The 18,945-nt window shown below is 44.4% G+C and overlaps 1 protein-coding gene across 2 annotated transcripts in view; it reads right to left on the reverse strand.

Moving 5' to 3' along the window:
• The window catches only part of mRNA-cap (RNA guanylyltransferase and 5'-phosphatase mRNA capping enzyme), a 124,543-nt gene extending 105,936 nt beyond the window's left edge, over positions 1-18,607 (reverse strand). The window contains exons 1-6 of one of the 2 annotated variants that reach the window (XM_075690398.1): positions 18,526-18,607; positions 14,040-14,160; positions 12,928-13,037; positions 11,458-11,561; positions 9,047-9,135; positions 2,712-2,787 (exon numbers count right to left, since the gene is read on the reverse strand). In XM_075690398.1, the coding sequence (XP_075546513.1) occupies positions 2,712-2,787; positions 9,047-9,135; positions 11,458-11,561; positions 12,928-13,037; positions 14,040-14,136 (476 nt within the window). In that variant the 5' untranslated portion in view covers positions 14,137-14,160; positions 18,526-18,607. Of the gene's footprint in view, positions 1-2,711; positions 2,788-9,046; positions 9,136-11,457; positions 11,562-12,927; positions 13,038-14,039; positions 14,161-15,739; positions 15,791-18,525 lie in introns of those variants that run through there. The other variant, XM_075690399.1, reaches the window with a different exon arrangement.
• Positions 18,608-18,945: the final 338 nt, after the last annotated feature.

An 18,945-nucleotide genomic window follows, 5' to 3' on the forward strand; every position in this document is an offset into this window, starting at 1 on the left:
GACTTCTGCAGCACTACTGCGCACGTGCACGGTGAATACGTAACGCCGAGGAATCTGCCATGCGAGTGTTTGCCAAGAAGAGGGGGCTGGCTGAAAAGCTGGCACGCAGCTTCAGTAAGTTTGAGGCCGCTGTCGTCGGCGTGCTAGGCCGCCGCGGCATCAAACGAAAATAACACCTTTGTTGCACGAAGTGAATAAATACTGCATGTTTTTTTCCCCTTTCATTGCACTCTCACTGAGTTCCGTTTTCCACAGGTAAGTGGGCGATCTCATGCTATTTGGTTAAACGGTACTACCGTCTAGTACATACTTTTTCTGAGCTCCTGCCAACTACGGTTTAACGAGGTTTCACTGTAACTGAATTTCAATGGTAACTCCATCTAAGCAGGCAATGCTACAAAGGCTTTACTTCTCTCATGACTAACATTAGCTAAAAAAAAAAAGAAGAAATAGTGCACTATATATGAAATAATGATATAGGCATGCATCACATAATTTGATGTAACACTAAGGAAAGAAGAGATGTTTAGAAACTTTAATATTTTGACAAAATTTAATAAAAATTGTCACCGAGACATAGTTTTTCATGCTGATTTCAAAAATATAATTACTTTTTAAATTGGCTGACTGGTTCTGGGGATATAAATAAAATTATTCACCTATTGTTTATCAGAAAAATTGCAAGAATATCAGCCAGAATGTTTATAAGGACAGATGGCTGGATACTGCAAAGTGTAAGGAACACAAATGCAGGACTACTTTTTTTGTACTGGAGGTATTACCAATTTTACAGCAAATGAAGTTCCATCTCCAGACATGGCTATCAGCCAGATTATAAAAATTTACAAAAGCGAAATTAAAAAATCTGCTCCTACCACTGTGTAGTACACACATGTAGCTACATGCCGCTGTTTAAGTTGTGGTTCTATGTGCCTTGAAGACCAAGATAGTGCTTCTGCAAGTTTTAAACACCAAAAATGAGATTCTGAGACAACTTGATAGAAAAAAGAAGAGCTTATTTTTATAACACAACACCACAAAATGTTAGAATATTTACAAGTGCTATTGCAATAGTAGCCTCCAGGAATGCAGTCTGTCTGGCTAGAGTCCCTATGGCGATGCCTTCTGAGCAACCGCTGCAAGTTTTGAGCAAACGCACGCTCAGCAGACATAGCCAGGTCGTTTGTCCTGGCAGCAGTGTCGTCAACATGATCTAGTAGTTCCGATTTTTGGTCAACAGCAGGAGTTGATGCTAATGCTTGAAGTTTTCCTTGAGCTTCACTGTCAATACGCCGCAAATCTTTCGGCTGCAGAATAGTAGTGTTGTGCAAAAACATTGACAAAACATGGCCATTGCCAGGAGCGCTTCGGGGGACTTGGCCTAACATGCCATCGGGATCTCCGGCTTCGCTCGACTGCGGGAGCGGGCCGTTATCGACGTCATCGGGAAGTGGCGCGGCGGAGCTTCATTTCTTGAAGTTGTATGCCGACTTTCTTTTACTTTTTTTCCCCAAATCTATAATTCGCAGCAAACTTCGAAGTCAAGGTCGACATTGCTGTCAGCATGGAAAAACTCGTTGGCATGCACTCAGCGGCAGCGGAGTGATGCAGACAATGCTAGTCTAGCCAATAGCATAGCTGGCTGAGGGTCACATGCCTTTGTCGACCAATTACAGCACGCATTGGGACTTCTTCTTGAAGCTGAATTTCTTCACTGACAATGTGCGGACAGAGCCGGTGGTGGCGAGAAAATGAAGAGGACAGACTGCTTTTTCAGACGATATACGGGTCGGCGCGACCGAATGACAGCAAGAGCCGTCACGTGCCCTGGAAAAAGTGATTCTTTTACAGAAACTTTGGCTCATATTTAGCCAACACTGTTGCCAAAAATTTACATTACGGTTAAGATATTGATTTAGAATGTGCAAAATTTGGCAAAGTGGCACCAGCTTAGCCCACTCATTGAAGTTTCGTTTTCTGCCATTATCGGGAAAAGAGCGTTGGCCAACATGGGCAGTTTCATGGTCGTCGCTCGTTGTATGCTTGCGCGCCGTGATATTTCCCGACTCGCACCGTTTGTGCATCGTGCTGTGGTGCACGAATACTTCAAAAACAACTCCTTCTTTTAATTCGAACCAATTTACGGGCCCCTATGAGTTCGAATTATTGAGATTCGACCGTAGTATGTGAAGTGGTTATTCCGCAGAAAGTGTTCCACATCGAAAACAACTGCAGAGCTAAACGTGTGGCATGAGACTGCCCGGAACACACTGCTCTTGTAGGTTCTTCAGTATTGCCTGCTGTGCACAAAATGCCATGCAGTGCAGATAAGAGGGAAAGGTAGTGCCACCAGGTTAACTGGCCAGAGCTGTTTCAAAGGGACGCTAATGAGGAAATCTGACATGAGATTTTGACGAAGGCTGGTTAGGTCTACTGAACAACACATCAATGAACCAGGACTGCATACATGAATGCTTTTTAAATCGGTAATGTCAAGCAGAAATACCAACACCAGATTCATAAAGGGGGAAACTAGCCCGTCATTTTCCCTGCTAGTAACTTGTGTAAGGAGATAAGAGCTTCCAAAACCATACTTCATCGGACCTCGGTGTCCCCTTAAGGTTCACCCAAACAAGAACTGCACGAGCGTGTTCCTCGCAGCTTCTAGTTCAGTTGTGGCCTCAGTGGGGCACATGACATTCCAGGCTCACCTCCAGGACATGTTGACCACCAGATAGCTCGCAATGAGGAAGCCCGTCCGGTTGAAGCCATGCGTGCAGTGGACACCTGCATGGTGTGGAGAGGAGGAGACGGCTCAGCTAGTTGCACCTTAAATCACAAACACACACATACGTACAGTAATGAGTACAGAATGAAGAGCACTCGTGACAACTGTAAAGGAAATGAAGCAAGTCAACTGGAGCTCTGCTTTGTTATGGGCAGAAAGTGTAGTTAAATTCTGGAGTTCCTTGTGCCAGAACTATGATCTGATTATGAGGCACGCCGTAGAGGGGTACTTCGGACTAATTTTGACCACTTGGCATTCTCTAACCCGTGTGTAATGCACGTTACATAAGCATTTTTGCACTGCAGAATGTGGCCACTGCAGCCGGGATTAAACCCACAAACAGCAACGCCAAAGCCACTGGGCTATTTCACAGTTATAGGTTATTAGAAGAGAAAGTGAATGTCAAAGTTCAGTTTCCTTAATTTTCCGCTGAAATCCCAGCACTAGCCTGTCAGTGTGAGATTGTGGATTGCAAAGTATTTTGAAGCGAAGACAGCAAAACCTCGTTTGTGTTAAGAAAACAAACACACACACAAGCACACATGCACACACACACAATGTGAGAAAAAATACTAACCGGGAAAACATACGATCTGAACTCGCAAATAAATCTGACAGACTGCAGATTACATCTACGCAATGCGAAGCAATGCACAAATCGTAGCACGAGACGCCAATGCGTGCCGAGCAGCCCGAGATGTGCTTTGCCGTTATTGCGGTTTCGGCAAGCTTATGTTTGCGCTCCTCGAATTTGGCCTGGGTCAGGGGTTTCGAACGGGACATCTTGACAGGAGGTTTTGACTGCCCACTTGGCGCGAATCGTTGAGGTGCAGATGCGCATCGAGCTGGTGGTGCTCGAGCAACCCCAAATGCACGTTGTCGTTTTCCTGTTGTGTAGTGTTTTAAGACAGGGAAGGGAAATCGAAACGAAATCGAGCTTGTCGGGGACGCCAGAATGCGATGCCACCAGATTGAAACATGACGCTCACTTTGCGCTGCCTACGGCAGGGAACGGCGGCACGCCTGGCTTGTCACCTATTAAAGGCGTACAGTACGCTTCCGATGCCACTGCGCCCAACTTGCTGTGAAAGAGATAGGTGAAGATGCTTATTGCAATAGGGTTGGCGGCGATAGCTGTGAATGTGGCCTGCGACAACACGGAAGGAGGTTTGCTGGTACCCAAATAGGAAACCAAGTGGGCACCAGCATTCTCGCGAGAGACGGGCGGGCAAGCATTGCTGCGAAGCTGCTGCGACTGGGGATTACCGTTCTCAGTCGCATGCGCTTCCCACTTTTGCTAGTTTGCATGGGCTCTAGCAGCTGAAAAGTGTTCCATGTGGTCCCAGTTTGGCGATGCACTGAACGTTGGCGCCAAAAGATTGTTTTCCAAAAGTGTATCAACTGGTAAAAAGGAAGCATAACTCTATTGGGTAATTTCTTGTGTTCTCGATAACAAACTTTGCCGCCAGGAAATTGTGTGCAACAAGATCGTACCAATGAAGTTCTACTGTAGCTTTCTTTGGCTTTCTCGCCAATTCTCATGGTCGGAGGTTAGATCTTCATTGCCAATACAAATGCCTTAACAGAATGGGCAAGTGTGCTCGCACAACCAGGTTCGGGGGCAGGTTTGTTGCTAAGCACCAACTATTAAACCTTTTTGAGAGGCACATGCTGTCCACCCATACTACCGCTACAGGTGTGCTGGTAGCAGCTCTGCTCTCAACGGAATTGCGAAACGAAACATAGACACACATTTTCAAGTGCATCAATACTTCAATAAAGAGTGCTTGGAAAGAAGTGCTTGGATATTTTCTTACACTTGCAATAGTCGTTGATAGTTTCTTTACAATATTTTTCATAGACCACTATGGCCCAGTAAAAATTTTTTTAAAGTTCCAAGCTCAGTTTTTGGCCCCTTCACAATACAATGTAGCCTATATTTAGTTTCACAAGGTGTTTGCAGGGCTTTGGAAGGTAGGGGCCGCAAAGCCAATCAGGATGAAGCGCATCAGAAAATTGAGTTCCTATGTGCCTGTTGCCCTGTGATGATAATGATGGGTGGCTCCATTTAATTTAAAAGAAGTGTACTAATATTTAGCTTGTTTGTTTTTGTAGCGGGTGGCGCTGGTGCCTTTCTCATATTTTTTTTTCTTTTTGGATGGGCGACGCCCATTCCCAAGGGACTGGGCCCATTTCTTTTTCTACACACAAGCATACAATAGTGATCCAGAGCCCTCCACTACTGGGTCTGCCATAGCTCATTGGAGACATTCTCGTTCTCATTTTGGCTGGTCTCACTGCGACAATACTGATTGATCACGACTTGTGTGCACACAAGAAATGAATCAAGTTATCCTGTTAGATGGGTTCACAATTCATCAGCCTCGCCACAACTCAGATCAGCACAGTCGGCAGGGCATCATCCTCTTTGAAACGCTGCATGGCGAGAGTCAGAATCTCCCCTCTCTGGAAGCAGTGGTGCACCATCCTCCGCAACACGCTCAGGTAAAAATCGGCCAGCTTCCTTGTTCGCTCACCACCTTTTCCACCGCAACGCTTCTTCGGTGACATCACTCTGCCCGCCTTCTCCATCTCCATTGTCCACTCGTAGAGCGTTTGCTCACTCACCTGGGTGAGTTTTGCAGCCCTCTGGATAAGGGAATTCAAGCTTGAACTGCCTCTGCATTCGACGCGAAGCCCTTCAAGAACGTTTCAAGCTGTCTGCTTTGCCAGCTTGGAGAAACAGCGCACCTTCAACGGACGGCACACGGGAGACAACTGAACTGGGCAATGCCATGTTGCTGAAAGACAGCGCATCGCCACTTTGTAACAGGGCTCCGAGGAGCTGTGTTCGTGCGGGTCACTGCTATAAGTTTCACGGCTGATTGAAAGCGCTCACTATACTTTAATATTGTCACTCCAAGCTGTTTTAAATTTTTGTGTTTATTGTTTTAAATCTAGTCCTAAACTGCTCAAATATTTGACGGACTATTTGCTGTGCTCCTGCAGCCCTCATTGGCTAACAGTCCCCTACCTTCCATAGTGCTGCAAACAGCTTGTGAAACGAAGTATATATTCAATGAAAAGCAGACCCGGGCAGGCATCGTCCAAATCCATGATGCAACAGCAAGCTGGCATTTTTACGACTTTTCTGGCTTGCCAAGCATCTTCTCACAGTAAGAGTGGCTTTGTAGAACAGTGATGTACTAAAAAAGCTCAAATAATATTTTTCTTTTAGTGTCCCTCTAACATCAGTTGCTCTCTGATCGAGTTCCAAAGATCTCCTGTGGACAATGTTCCTGCCGTCTACAAGGCCACGAACCTATATAAGCTCGCTCCTTTCGTGGCTGGATGACAAGGCCTCATCGTGCCATGTGCCACCCATTTACCAGGTGAGCAAAAACAATAAGAAAAACCCAAGGGGCTTGATTTTTATTAACAGGTGTATGGCAGCAACAGACAAAGAACACAAGGCAAGCACTGCGGGAATTAACAGTTTCTAATGAACTGCAAAAACAATTTCGTAGTTCGAATTTGTGATGCATCTTATATTCTGAATAAAAGAAAAGGAAAAAGGGGAATGCAAGTGGAAGATACAAAAAAAAAAAAAAAAGAATGGGGCCTCTTCCAACTTTCATTCCATTTTTCTTTTGTTTTGTTTTACTTTGGGGCCCTTATCGAAAACTCTGTTCAGGTGAGTGAACATAGTTGGACTCATTCATGGGGATACATCTCATGGCAAAATAAGAACTGCGTACAGTTGGAAGTAAAACCTGCTAACCACTAAGGCATTACACAATGTTACCCGCTCTGCGATTTTCATGAGGTTTGGTGTGCCACACAGACTCTGAGAGTGGTAGCGTCTGTGCATATTTGGTAGACTTCCTTTAAGACGAACTCAAAGGGACCATGAAAATTTGTTCGTTTTATCAGAAGAATAATTGGCAACCAGGCGCATCCAAATATCTTAGTTCAAAACGGTAAATGAAGTGCACTGTAATGAAGAAGAAGAGCACGAGGACACGGCCAGCCAAATCATCTGTTCCGTGCCTGCAGTGGAACCAGTGGGCCAGCCGGATCGCCAGTGCTTAGCAGGAGCGCGAGCCGTTCGGGCAACCAGCTGTTCCTGCTCTGCGTGACCTTCCTTCTCGATTACGAACAGACGCTACCAACTGAACTGTTTAAACACTCCATTACAGCACTTACAACGGAGGAAAAATGACATAAAAGGCCTTTATTTAGCTGATCTTAATAATAAAACTGTCTTCAAGCGGTACTCTTGCTTCGTTTCATCCAGTTCGTCACGGATGTTTGGCGCTTCTGTGCAAATTAGTGAGCAGCCACAAACAATGTCATCTCCCCTAAGGATTTTAAAAATCCTTCTGTGCCTTCGTGCTGCTGGAAAAAGTTCACTAGGGAGTTCAAGCAGGGATCTGTGATCTGACAGGTCATCGGTGCAGGCTCCAAGCTAATGTAAGTATGAAGCACGTTGAGCGTGCAGCAAAGCAATGCTACTTAGAGGAAAGTCTAGGTGACGCTGAGCGAAGTGGGAAAGGAGAAACGAAGTGAAACGATGCGGAGGAGGAAGGTAGGTGTAGGCGCGCTGGGTTGACCTCCTCTGGCAGTCACTATGGGTTTTGTTTGTGATACAGATGTACTGGGTTTGTCTTGTGATAAATCGTCCTAGTTCTCTGTACGCTGTGTGTGCGAGTTAAAAGTGTGTGACAGTGAGCCGCCCGGCTCAGCTTCTGCAAAAGAAGAAATGGGAGTGAGGAAGTGTGCCGTCATCTGTCGCACGCACAGCACGGGGGAGGGGAGAGAACGGGGTGTTGTACTTCAGCCGCACCCGGTCGCGCGGACTATATCTTCGAAGCGATCTGCTTTGGGGGCACAGTGTAGGCAGGCCGATGGCTCGTAGCTTTGTGTGTGCAGTGTTTTCGTAGCTCCATTTGTGTTGAAGAGATAGACAGTATGAAGGTCACTTCGCTCACTGCTGCTGCCGCAATTCCTCACGCCAGAATTTTGACAGCGAGTGTGTGCGGTCATCGAGTGCGATGTGTTCATGTTTGCTTGTGCGGACTGACACTATGCTTGCCAATTTAGTTCGTAAGCAAATGAAAGAGGCGTTCTAAGGTGGCTGCTGCATATGGCGTGGCAGCGAGAGCCCTGTCTTGAATACTATCCGTGATGTGGACAGCCCAGGCGCACCAAGGGCCAATAGCTTCGTGTGCGCTATAGCACCTGTACGCTTGCGCGTCACCTGTATTCACGAAGTGAAGCGTCACTGTCTCTTTTTGTTTCCTACTCTTGTTTTTGCCTCTGTACATGAGTAATGTCTGCAGGCCTCCAGTAGGGTGCCTCGATGTGTGTGTCCCGGCGCGCAGCACAATGAGGCACCCTAGCCGGAAGGATCGGCAACGGTGGCGGCTACTCCAAATGTTTATCTTAACCGCAGAGCACGTCTGAGGTGGTTCATCTTAAGCGGATTTTTCTTTGCACTGAGTCTATAGAAAACCAGCTGAATGTTCCCACGTTGTTTGTTATATGAGAGAATTAGGCCTCACCGATTTCGTCTTAATGAGAGTTCACTGTATTCTAGAGGCCATGGCAAGCAATACTGCAGCGGTAGATAACAATGTGCTCTTCACAAAAAAGTCGTTGTTGAAAAGATGATGGCATCCATTGCGAGATTCTCCTACAGTGAAATTAAACGAGCAGAACTGAACGAATTGCTGAAGTCCAGTGGTTTTTCTTTTCTTTTCTTTTGGACTTTAATCATTCGGACATTTATGCCACTCCCTTTTAAGGGCTACAAAAATCGGTCCACAGCTGCTTACAAAACTGTTACGAACACTTCAGGACAATAGTGCAAATCACTTTTGCAGAAGCCCTGAAGGTGCAGCAAGGTTCATGAAGGAGGACATTAGTGCGAAGCTACAGAAGAAACCCTTACGGGTTTCTTGAACAGTGAAGCTTTCTTGCTCAGAAACCCTTATGGGTTTCTTATGTAGCTTCATGCTACGGTCGGATGAATGATAAACCTTCCCTTTCAGGTAACTGCTGTACTGCACATCTTCACAAACGCTCCTTATTGAGCCTTGAATTTGAGGGAGAAAGAAAAGGGAAGGAGAGAAAGGTCAGACAGAGGCACGTCCAGTTTGCTACCCTATGCAGGGAAAGGGTGGGGGGGAGGGTCAGTTTAAGGGCTTCACCAGCAAATATGACAATCTGATAAATATGACAAGGGCAGTTGCTCACCAATTATGTGCAGTGGGTTCATGGATATGAATCGCTGACAGACGCCAATGAATGCATCCGTCTGCTCCTGGGATGGACACTCTCCATGACTGCACAAAAAAGATGCAGTGTCATCACAGTTGTGAGGTGTGTTGTCCTGCTGCCACTATACGTCTCCTGCAGCAGTTATTACTTGTTCAAAAGTCCCAACGTTGGGCTGGATAGAACCTGAGCTTGCAAGCGACATTTTACAGTGTACAGAGATAGAAAGCAACCCTAAAGGTCATGGTCAAGTCTTGTTATGCACCAGTGAGTATATATGGCAACTTTTTGTTTTGAATGCCTTCAATGATGTGCGAGAAAATCTAGTATTGCCAAACCTCAAAATGCACATTATATCCGCAACAAATATGTCACAAACAATGACTGTACACACTAGCTCCTATGGAAACTCCGTGGTCATTAAAGCACATCATTAATGCATGCACATACAGTCAAACCTCATTCATCAATTTTATGTGACCGTATAAAGTGTCTGAATTGAACCAAATGCAGAATTATTTAATCTACCAGGGAAAACAGTAAACAAATGCTTCCTACTTCAACATGCCTTCACTTACTGAAGAAATCTGCAATGCTCATCTATATTTTGCACAAGATCAGTTCAGAAGCTGCCATTCTCGTAATCTTGTGACTGATTGGCCATTCACAGTGGCGAGGGCCTCAGAACTTTTTTTGTAGTACTGCAGAACCCCGAGATATGCCTTTATATTCAAGTAAACATGCCTTTCACTAACACGCACAGTGCAGTTACTTTGTTGCCTGTGAACCAGTCATGACACTGATTGTCCCTTGCAGTGTGGCCGGCACGTTTGATGCAAGTGTATAGGGCACAGTAGAATCGCGTTTCATCCTCAATGGCTTCCATTGTGTTTGTTGTGATATCATGTGTGCTTTGCATTGAATCAAAACGCAACAGCTGCAGATGAATTCACAGTTGATATAAACATGATCACTCACAACGACCACATAGTCGCCGTGAATGTGCGACCAATGCGGTGTCATGTGTGGGGTTAATGCAGCAAAAAAGCACAAAGAATGCTCATGACATTCCCATATAATTACTGCTGATGACTATGGCAATGTGGATATAAGCGCTGCATTTTGGTTGACTGCTAGCAGTGCTTTTGCTCTTTCGCACAGTATATTTACCAAGCTTCACGCTCTGCACACTTGAGGAGCTGCCCTAATTAAATGGTGCACTGCAAAATACATCTGAGTTAACAAAAGTTTCAGGCAATTGCATAATGCATACAGATTAGGCAAGTCCAAAATTTACGGTTTTCCAAGTTAAGAAGGGTTGAATTAATGAGATTTAATGACAGATATACTGTACGGTTAATTTTTAAAGGGAACTGGTATTAATGTTCTGCCATCGATTATTGCTGCAATAAGGTATAAATTCACCAGCAACGTTTATTTGCATAAATGTACATCCAATTGATCATGTCAGTCACTCCTTTCCAACTAAGGCAAACAAATGTTGTTCATCATATTCACTAAATACTATTTGGGCATTCTCTTTAACAGTAGACTGTACTGCTCAAACCAACATGATTTGCCCCTGAACTCAGAAGCTGTTGGATGTGAGAACCAAGTCACACAACAGATGCAGCCGATTGGCAGCACAAGGTGCTGTGACACATCAGGTAAACAACAAAAGCAACCTTCCCAGGCTTTTATGGTTAAGAATTTGAAAGATGACAGAGTCTGTTGTCCTGTTCAGTTCACTCAGGTCACTGTATCTGGCCATCTACCACAATGTGCAGCCCCCGTTATCAGCATTACACTGAGGTGCGAGTGCCACGCTTACTTGGCTCTTATCAGCATAGCAACATCCCTGGTGGTAAAATGTTTGCAGGTTTACTCCCTGTTATTGCCCTTGCAGTGCAAAGTTATGTTGGCCTTTAGGACTGGTGTCGCATTCACTTCTCACAACTAGGCAGTGGACTGGGTTGAGTAGCAGTACCTTGTTTGTATTCAATGCACATAGTATGTCGCTAACACTATAGAAACCACAATGCTAAAGTGTTTTCAAAATAACCGAGTACAATTAGCATCAGCACGAAGAAAAGCTCCAAAAGCGGCATTTCCTCTTTTTTTTTTTCTGGGGGGGGGGGAAGGCAGGGGGGCTTTCATTGCTAATGTTTGCTGCAGCTGCATGTTGAGATTAGCAGTACATCAACTAAACCTTTAAAATCAAATCAAAGCTGCACCACAAGGCAAAATTCTCACAGAAGTGACACACTTGGCGTGCGCAAATGATCCCCCAATTTCAGGAACAGGTAGCATGGGTGAAAGTGCAGTTATTCAGAAATAGTTCTGTCACACAGTTCAGCATAAATCAAACGAAGCAAGAGCAGGAGACTGACCCGCGACACTGGAGCTTTAGGTACCGGATCTCCTTCTGCTCAATTACTTTCGGGTCATAGAATCGGTCCGTGTTGGTCAGGTCGATCCACAGGCCCATCTTCAGCTGCACGTACACAGGCATGCGTGACCGACACAAAGGGGCACTTGCAACACTTCCCTCAGACATGCAAATTTCCCGACATCTGCGCAGCCTCACTCACTGTTATCATCATCAGCATATTTACGCCCACTGCAGGATGACGCACTATCCCAGCAATCTCCAATTACCACTGTCGTGTGTCAGCCGACTCCATTCTATGCCAGCAAAGGATGTAATCTCATCACACCACCTGATTCATCTGCCATCCATTTGTTATCTAACATACCACCGGTGACCTACTCCAAGTCTTTACATGGCCTGCCCCTAACTGAACTTCCTCACACTTAATCTTAACTAGGATATCAAGTGCCTCCGTATGATCGCTAATCCACACCGCTGTCTTCCTATCTCTTAAATGTTACGCATATCATCTTTCATTTCATCAATCAATGCATGGTCCTAAGCTTCTTCTGAAGGTTCTTTGTTAATCTCCAATTTCTGCCTTAAATGTTGGCAACAGTAAAATTCAAAAACTGTACACTTATCATTTCAAGGAGATGAGTAAACTGCTGCTTATGAATTCAGAGCATATGCCATTTGTGTTCCAATCCCATTTGCATTCATCTAGAAACTTCCTTCTCGTGCCCTCTGCATACTTGGCGTTCGCAGCCTTAAACAGGCTGACCACCAATCACCAACTCTTGTTGCCTCTTCATGCTATTGAATATTACTTATGTCTCTGCGTAACAATTGTCAAACCTTTGCTGTTTCAGCTCCCTAATCATTTGTTGCCATTGCCAGCACTGTTGAAGAGTGCATCACCTGTATGCTACAGGATGCACATACATTTCCCATTAATCATTACACCTAAGCCTTCTCCTTTTAGTATCATGAATATGTATGCAATGAATAAACAGCGGAGTAATTGTTTCTGTCTGCCTTACTTATTTTAAAACACCAGTATTTTTTTACCTTTCTTGCAAATATTTATGGTGTAGCTATGGAATCCATAAAGACAATATTCATTAAGATGTCGATCTATGTTTCCTTCTCTCCTTAAGCCCAGATCTACAGTGATTCAAATGCTTTCTTTGCAATCCATGAAGGCTATTTAGAGCGGCTGGTTATGTTCCATAGGCTCCTGCATTACTTAGTTGACAACATGGATGTTACCATTGTGGAATATCCCATTCCAAAGCCAACTTTTTTCTTGGATTGATAATTAATTGAAGTCAAGTGTTCCTATTCTATTCACAATTACCTCAGTGAATATAATGCAGAATACTGAAAGCAAGCTAATAAGAATTCTCTAACGCCACCCTTTTCACGACAAAGAAAGGAATGGAGGTTGAGGCATCCTCCTTGTAAAGCACATAGACGCCTCGCACACCTTGTAGCTGGTTAAGGAGTCCAACAGCATGGATGGCGGGAAGCGGCTCTCCTCGGGCACTTGAGCATCGTAAATCTCGCTCAGGGGTGTCTTGAAGGGCAGGAACTTCTCTGCAAACCACAAGTGGCATTCCCAGTGTTTTAAAAGCCTTATTAAGGGAGCTCCTCCTAACATAGGTCGAAGTAAAGAGTTCAGCATTTTCGCACGCAGTACAACCATACCTGCCAACCTGTGAACTTTAACATACACAAAAACTCAGTGGACATAACATCCGGGGAGAGGGGGACTTGGCATTCACTTGATCGGGGTATCAATTGCACTGACACTCAAGGCACATTTGCGGCAGCGTTGCGGTGTCACAGTATCGACGCCTGTAGGCGGCTCGCACGTGAAGGGCTAGATGGTCTCCAGAGACGCGGCAGTGCATTTGGCTGCAAAAACAATGAAGCCAAGTGGACAGCACCCCCAGGCTCCACTCAAGTGATTATGCCATGGAAGCCTTCTGCCTCCGACTGCTGACATGAGCATCGTGTGCACAAGCAATAACATTGCTGCTAAGTAGTTGTGTGCATACCACAACAAGTTCCACACAGTGGTAAAGCAGTACGTAGAGTGAAACAGACAGTATGCTTCAACCTACAAATTCCAATGGTTTTCCTTGAGTCTCACACCGTGCACCATTCAGGTGCACTCCTCATCATGGCAGCGTTGTGAGACGCCCAACAGCTGCAGGAGTGTTGTCTTCGCTAAACAGCATCAATTGCACTGCATTCTGTATCATCACCAATGTAATGACCTTCGCGCATTCTTCAAACGCTGTGTGAGAAGCTTCAGCACAACACTAAATTTTACTATTGCTTTCAATGCTATGGCCTTCAGGCAAAACTGCCAAATTTTTTCTTTAGAGCTTGCCCTGAGCACTTGCGTCTTGTGGACCAGATATGCACTTTATCAACAATGATTTACTTTCAGAAACGGCACATAATCAGCGGCAAACTTCAAAGCAACACAATGTTTTTAGAAACACAGTGGCTTTTGCACCGACATTGCTGTTGCTGATTTCTTCTCTCCCCGTCACATACACAACCTGACAGTAAGGTTAACAGCCTCACCGGCAATGAGGGCTCCCTTGCGTGGACAGTTGAGCCAGCGTGGAGGCGGGCCGAGCTCCGCCGGATGGCGTCGCTTGCGGCTGTGGTGCTCAGCCATAACTGACTTTCACAACCTTTCCACCTGCAGAGGATAGGTTGAAATGTTGCACACGAAAGGTTGAAATCATCACCAGGCACAATGATTAGTGAACCAGTGAAGTAACTGAAGCATCTGCAATGCCCCACAGGCATATTCTACCTATTGGACAAGGTGGTAGCATATCTTGGCGATTATCACTGCCCGCATGTATTTCCTTTGCACACAACTGTTATTGTTTCCCAAGTGCGTGTCTCTTTCCACCTAAAACGTTTGTCTCTGAATAAAAAAATTCCTTGGAAGTCAGCTTTTGTACTGTTCACCCCTTGTTTCTAAATGTCTTCTGTAATGCCAAGATAACAACTAGCCTGGCTTAACAATAGCTACTTTGCAAATGCAAAGTACACCTGAAGCAAGGCTGAAAAGACTAAGTCTGCACATCTCAGTCAGCAACAGAGTGAGCGAACATTTAAAGTCAGGGTGGTTTCAAGTTTAAACCTTACACTTGACGCTTAAATTTCTTTACATATTTCTTTCTCAACCAAGCAGAACCAAACTTCTGTGACATACTTCTGTGACGTTGGTGCTTTGGACTTGTGTGCAAAGCACCAACAAGTTCAAACCTGTGCACTGTGAGCAAAACTGGTGGAACTTCTGGTGAAAAAAATGAACCGCAATAACATATCGATTCAAGGACTCAAATGTATGACTGGAGACAGTGTATGCACACACACACACACAAAATAAGGATGCGACATGGAAAGTAGATCACACAAGCACCAACTAAGTGAGTACTGGAAAAAAAAAGTTTAAGCACAGATAGAAAATTAGTACTGGAAAAATTACAATAAATGGTGTCCAGATACACCTGCCAGCATGTGCTCCCTCATAATAATTGAAACCAATCTCGAAGGCTGCATGCATGTGAAGCGATTGCAGCAGCTAGTAATGCATCACTGCCAACATGTTCTGGGTATCACCTATCTGCAGGTTGACACCAAACAGCTCAGTGGTGTGACTATATTTCGGTGGCATAGATACTTTAATGAGATCAGTGAATTGTCCTTTTTTCCAGTGCTAACTCATGCATTCACTTATATCATCCAATTTTTTTCCCAATAAGCCTTTAGCTGGCAGTCAGCATTCGTGTCATCTGCTTTTGCTTCTTGCATCAATGTGTTCCCTTGCTGTTTACAGGCATAAGCCTATACAAAGTCAACCTTTGCCTCAAATATGCCTAAGCTCGCACAAAAAGCTACAACGCTTGTTAGGAGAAAGTACTGTAAAAACACATTTATAAAGCATGCGTACCATAATTTCGAGCCTACAGATGGCACTGTGTGCGCAGTCCTTAAACGGGTCAATTTCAGTTGAAAGTGAAAACATTCTATTAGACTGTCCACACCTGTTGCTGTAGTCTGTGGGACACAAATGAACAGTCTTGCTCACACATGCTAAGATACCTTCCTGACATAGAAGAGCAATGAGTAGACATCAATGTGTGCCTAACTAGGTTCAGTAACCGCTACTGCAGCTATCATATTTTCAGCCTCATAATCAACGATACAAAGATCATATTCTCATAAAGACGGTTCAAGTGGTTGAGTGAAAAAAACTAAATTACCTTACTCGAATAAACCAATCAAAGGCTTGCCATTCTCACTGCTTGCAAATGCTGCAAAGGACACAGACGAGTGATAAGACGACACAGTCCCTGGGGCATCTTCTCCACTTATTTGTGTCTTTTGCATAGATTTAAATATGGAATTAAACTAGACCAAGCCCACACCTTCCAATGAGCACAGGCTCATTAATCAGCTTCAAGCAAAGTGCCAGTAAGTTGAAGATGAACCATTTTCCAAGATTCCACAAGTCATTTACATCGCTCAACACGTCACCCAGCACATACTTCCGTGCGATACTGAAATCTAAAATGCAGCTCCATTTCCACAGCATTTTATAGAAATTCAATATGTAAGTCTGTATGCTACATAGGCTTTAGCCTTCATAATACAGTGTATACTCTTTGGGAGCCGTGCGTACAACTGTTTTCTATGGAAAGCTTGTTCCACAGAACTGCGAACAACTAAGGGGGTAATCACAATGAAGATGTGTTTAATGTATGTCAACACGTTTCTCATTTGGCTGTGAAACAAAAACTGTGATTCTGGCAGACAACGAAGAGGAGTTTTGGCAATTGCCACTGCTCAGCGGTTACCTACATAACACCCTGAAAAATGATTAAACAGCAAAAAGGAATAAATTCAAAATCTTCATTCAACAATCCACAATCAAAAACAAAAGGACATTTTGAAAGCCTTCCATTGCCAATGATACCATGAAAGTGCTGCATCTCTGCAGTGATAAAAATAGATACCTGCGAAGAGATAGTGTTATGACAGAACCAATGGGCGAGGGCGACAACATCAATGAACAGAAGCAACAGATTAGAACAACAATAATGAATGCTAATAATAATATAGAATAAGTGATTGAAGGCGTACTTCTGTTGGAAAATCATGTAAACTCATGATCTAAAAGTGCTGAGCTGCCTGAAGTCATTCATGTTGGGCACAGAAATTAGCTTATAACACTACCCAACCTTTTAAGATGAGCATTCCACTAAAACTATGGTGGTTAAAAAAAAAGGGGGGGGGGAAAAGGTCATTTGCACAAGGCTTCATTCTATCTCCGATGCAGCACTTTACCAATTTATATAAGGTAATTCAGTGACATATTGTTAATTATTCATCTTTGTACCATTCTTGTAGGTGTGCTCATTCCAAATGCAACCAGATGAGATGTTCAAGGAAGACAAAAAAGAAAAATCAAAGGCACCTAGTCCAAGAAGATGATCCTCACAGCTGAACGGGATCATTTGCATGCAAATTTAACACTTCATTTTTACAAATAAAATTTAAAACATTTGTCAACACCGACATGCGGCTACACAAAATACACCACGAAGCAGATGACACAGGCATGTGCACACTCACTCATTAATCCACCTTTGCAATCAAAGGAGGTAAATTTTAAACCACATCATAAGCCTTAATGTCAGAATACTTAATTCCCCATATTTACAAGGCCGGCAAACCCCCCTTTTATTGTCATCATAAACAAGTAAACCTGCAATGAACAACCTCTTGATCTCACCGCATTGAAAAAAGCAGCACCGTATAATCACTACACCGGCAGCAAACACGGAATGACAGATGGAACTACCCAAACCGCAACAATTCACGAGTGTTTCACTTGTTAACAAAGGTGACGCAAGCAACCACCTCGAAGAAATCAGTTCGCTACAAATACGGCGCCGCAAACTTGATTACGTAACATCATATGACACGGAGCCCAACGTGCCCCTCGTGGCGTGAATTCGGGTTTACATTACTGATCGTCGCACGTGTCAATAAATCACTGGAAGGGGTGGGGGGGTCACAAAAAAGGAAAAGGAGAGAGCGGTTCAGCAAATGATGTGTGCGGTGGTCGCTTGGCGCGGACAGCTGTTGCCAACAACAACAAAAGGAACGCTGGCGCACGCTTGCGACCGCTGGCGTTCTATCGATTCGGCTCTCCAGCCACAGTTGAGTAAGAAATACGACGGCTACGATACGAAGTACAATTTTCTACCGCCTTGAGTGACCACCCTTGTCTGACTGCAAGACCTTGCCGCTCCCAAGTTCGCAACACAGAACGAGCTCGTTCTTCGATTCGAAGCGTTCGCCGGATCGCATGGACGATGGGCAACGAACAAACGCCAGTCAAGAACACACACTGCGATGCATTCAAAACTGGGCATGCATCAAATCAATCAAGCCGGCAACGAGATATCCATGAGAAAACAGTACCGTCGATGGAAATACAATTGAGTCAGAAGCCCCTCGACGCAAGCAGCTAAATAGGGACGACACCGAAGACTCACGGGTACTTTGTACCTGACTGACACCAAACACCAACGTGCATGAATGGATCGCGAATTCGAATCAAGCTGTCTGGGAGTTTATACCGATCAACGTAGTCGCGTTGCGAATCGGTTTCGCGTTCGCAACATCGGCTCTACAGGAAAGCGCGGACGCGACTTGACTCCTGCATGACAGACTTGGATTACGCTTCAAACGCAACGGTGCAGTTTTTCAAGCATCCAAAAACGATGACTGCTGCCCATGTTTCAACGCTGAGCTACACTCAAAAAAGCAAGACTTTCAGCAAGAACAGAAAGTCCAGTTGTCAATAGACGTGCTACTACGACGAGGTGCCCTAGTTTTCAGCAGCGCGTTCCGGTTCTCGTAAAGTCGACATCGATAAGATGATTCGACCATCTCGAGCGACAAACGTTTCTGGGACAGTGCCGAAAATAATTGGCGATGAAATGATGGTTTTAAACAAGAAAAACGGGCGCACACTCACGTTCAGTTGCGTTGTCCTCCGGTGTGCGCACAGAAACACACAGAACACTGCGTTTGAGAGTGCGTCCGGTTCCCTAGATACAAAGTTTATAAAATACAACCTTAAGAAACATCATTTTCTTAAAATGTTTTGCTTGTAACTATTTTATTTTGATTAACAAATGAAAAATAATTTGTTAAATATTTTGAGTTTCGGTTCTGGAACGCATGGTACCTTGCCGCGAAATGTACTCAGAAACGCTCCTCAAGAAAACTCGCCCTTATCGATGCCTGTTCCATGTTGAAATGCATCAAGTGTATTTCTGAATAAGTTGAATTTAGCGCTGTAAATAATACAATTTTTATAGGTTAACTCGGCGCCAGCCAACGTTTGTGCCAGCTAGTTGTCGGCAGTTATACTATATAGTTATACATAGTTATG

Source organism: Dermacentor variabilis, chromosome 4, assembly GCF_050947875.1.
Source record: "Dermacentor variabilis isolate Ectoservices chromosome 4, ASM5094787v1, whole genome shotgun sequence".
Classification (NCBI taxonomy): domain Eukaryota; kingdom Metazoa; phylum Arthropoda; class Arachnida; order Ixodida; family Ixodidae; genus Dermacentor; species Dermacentor variabilis.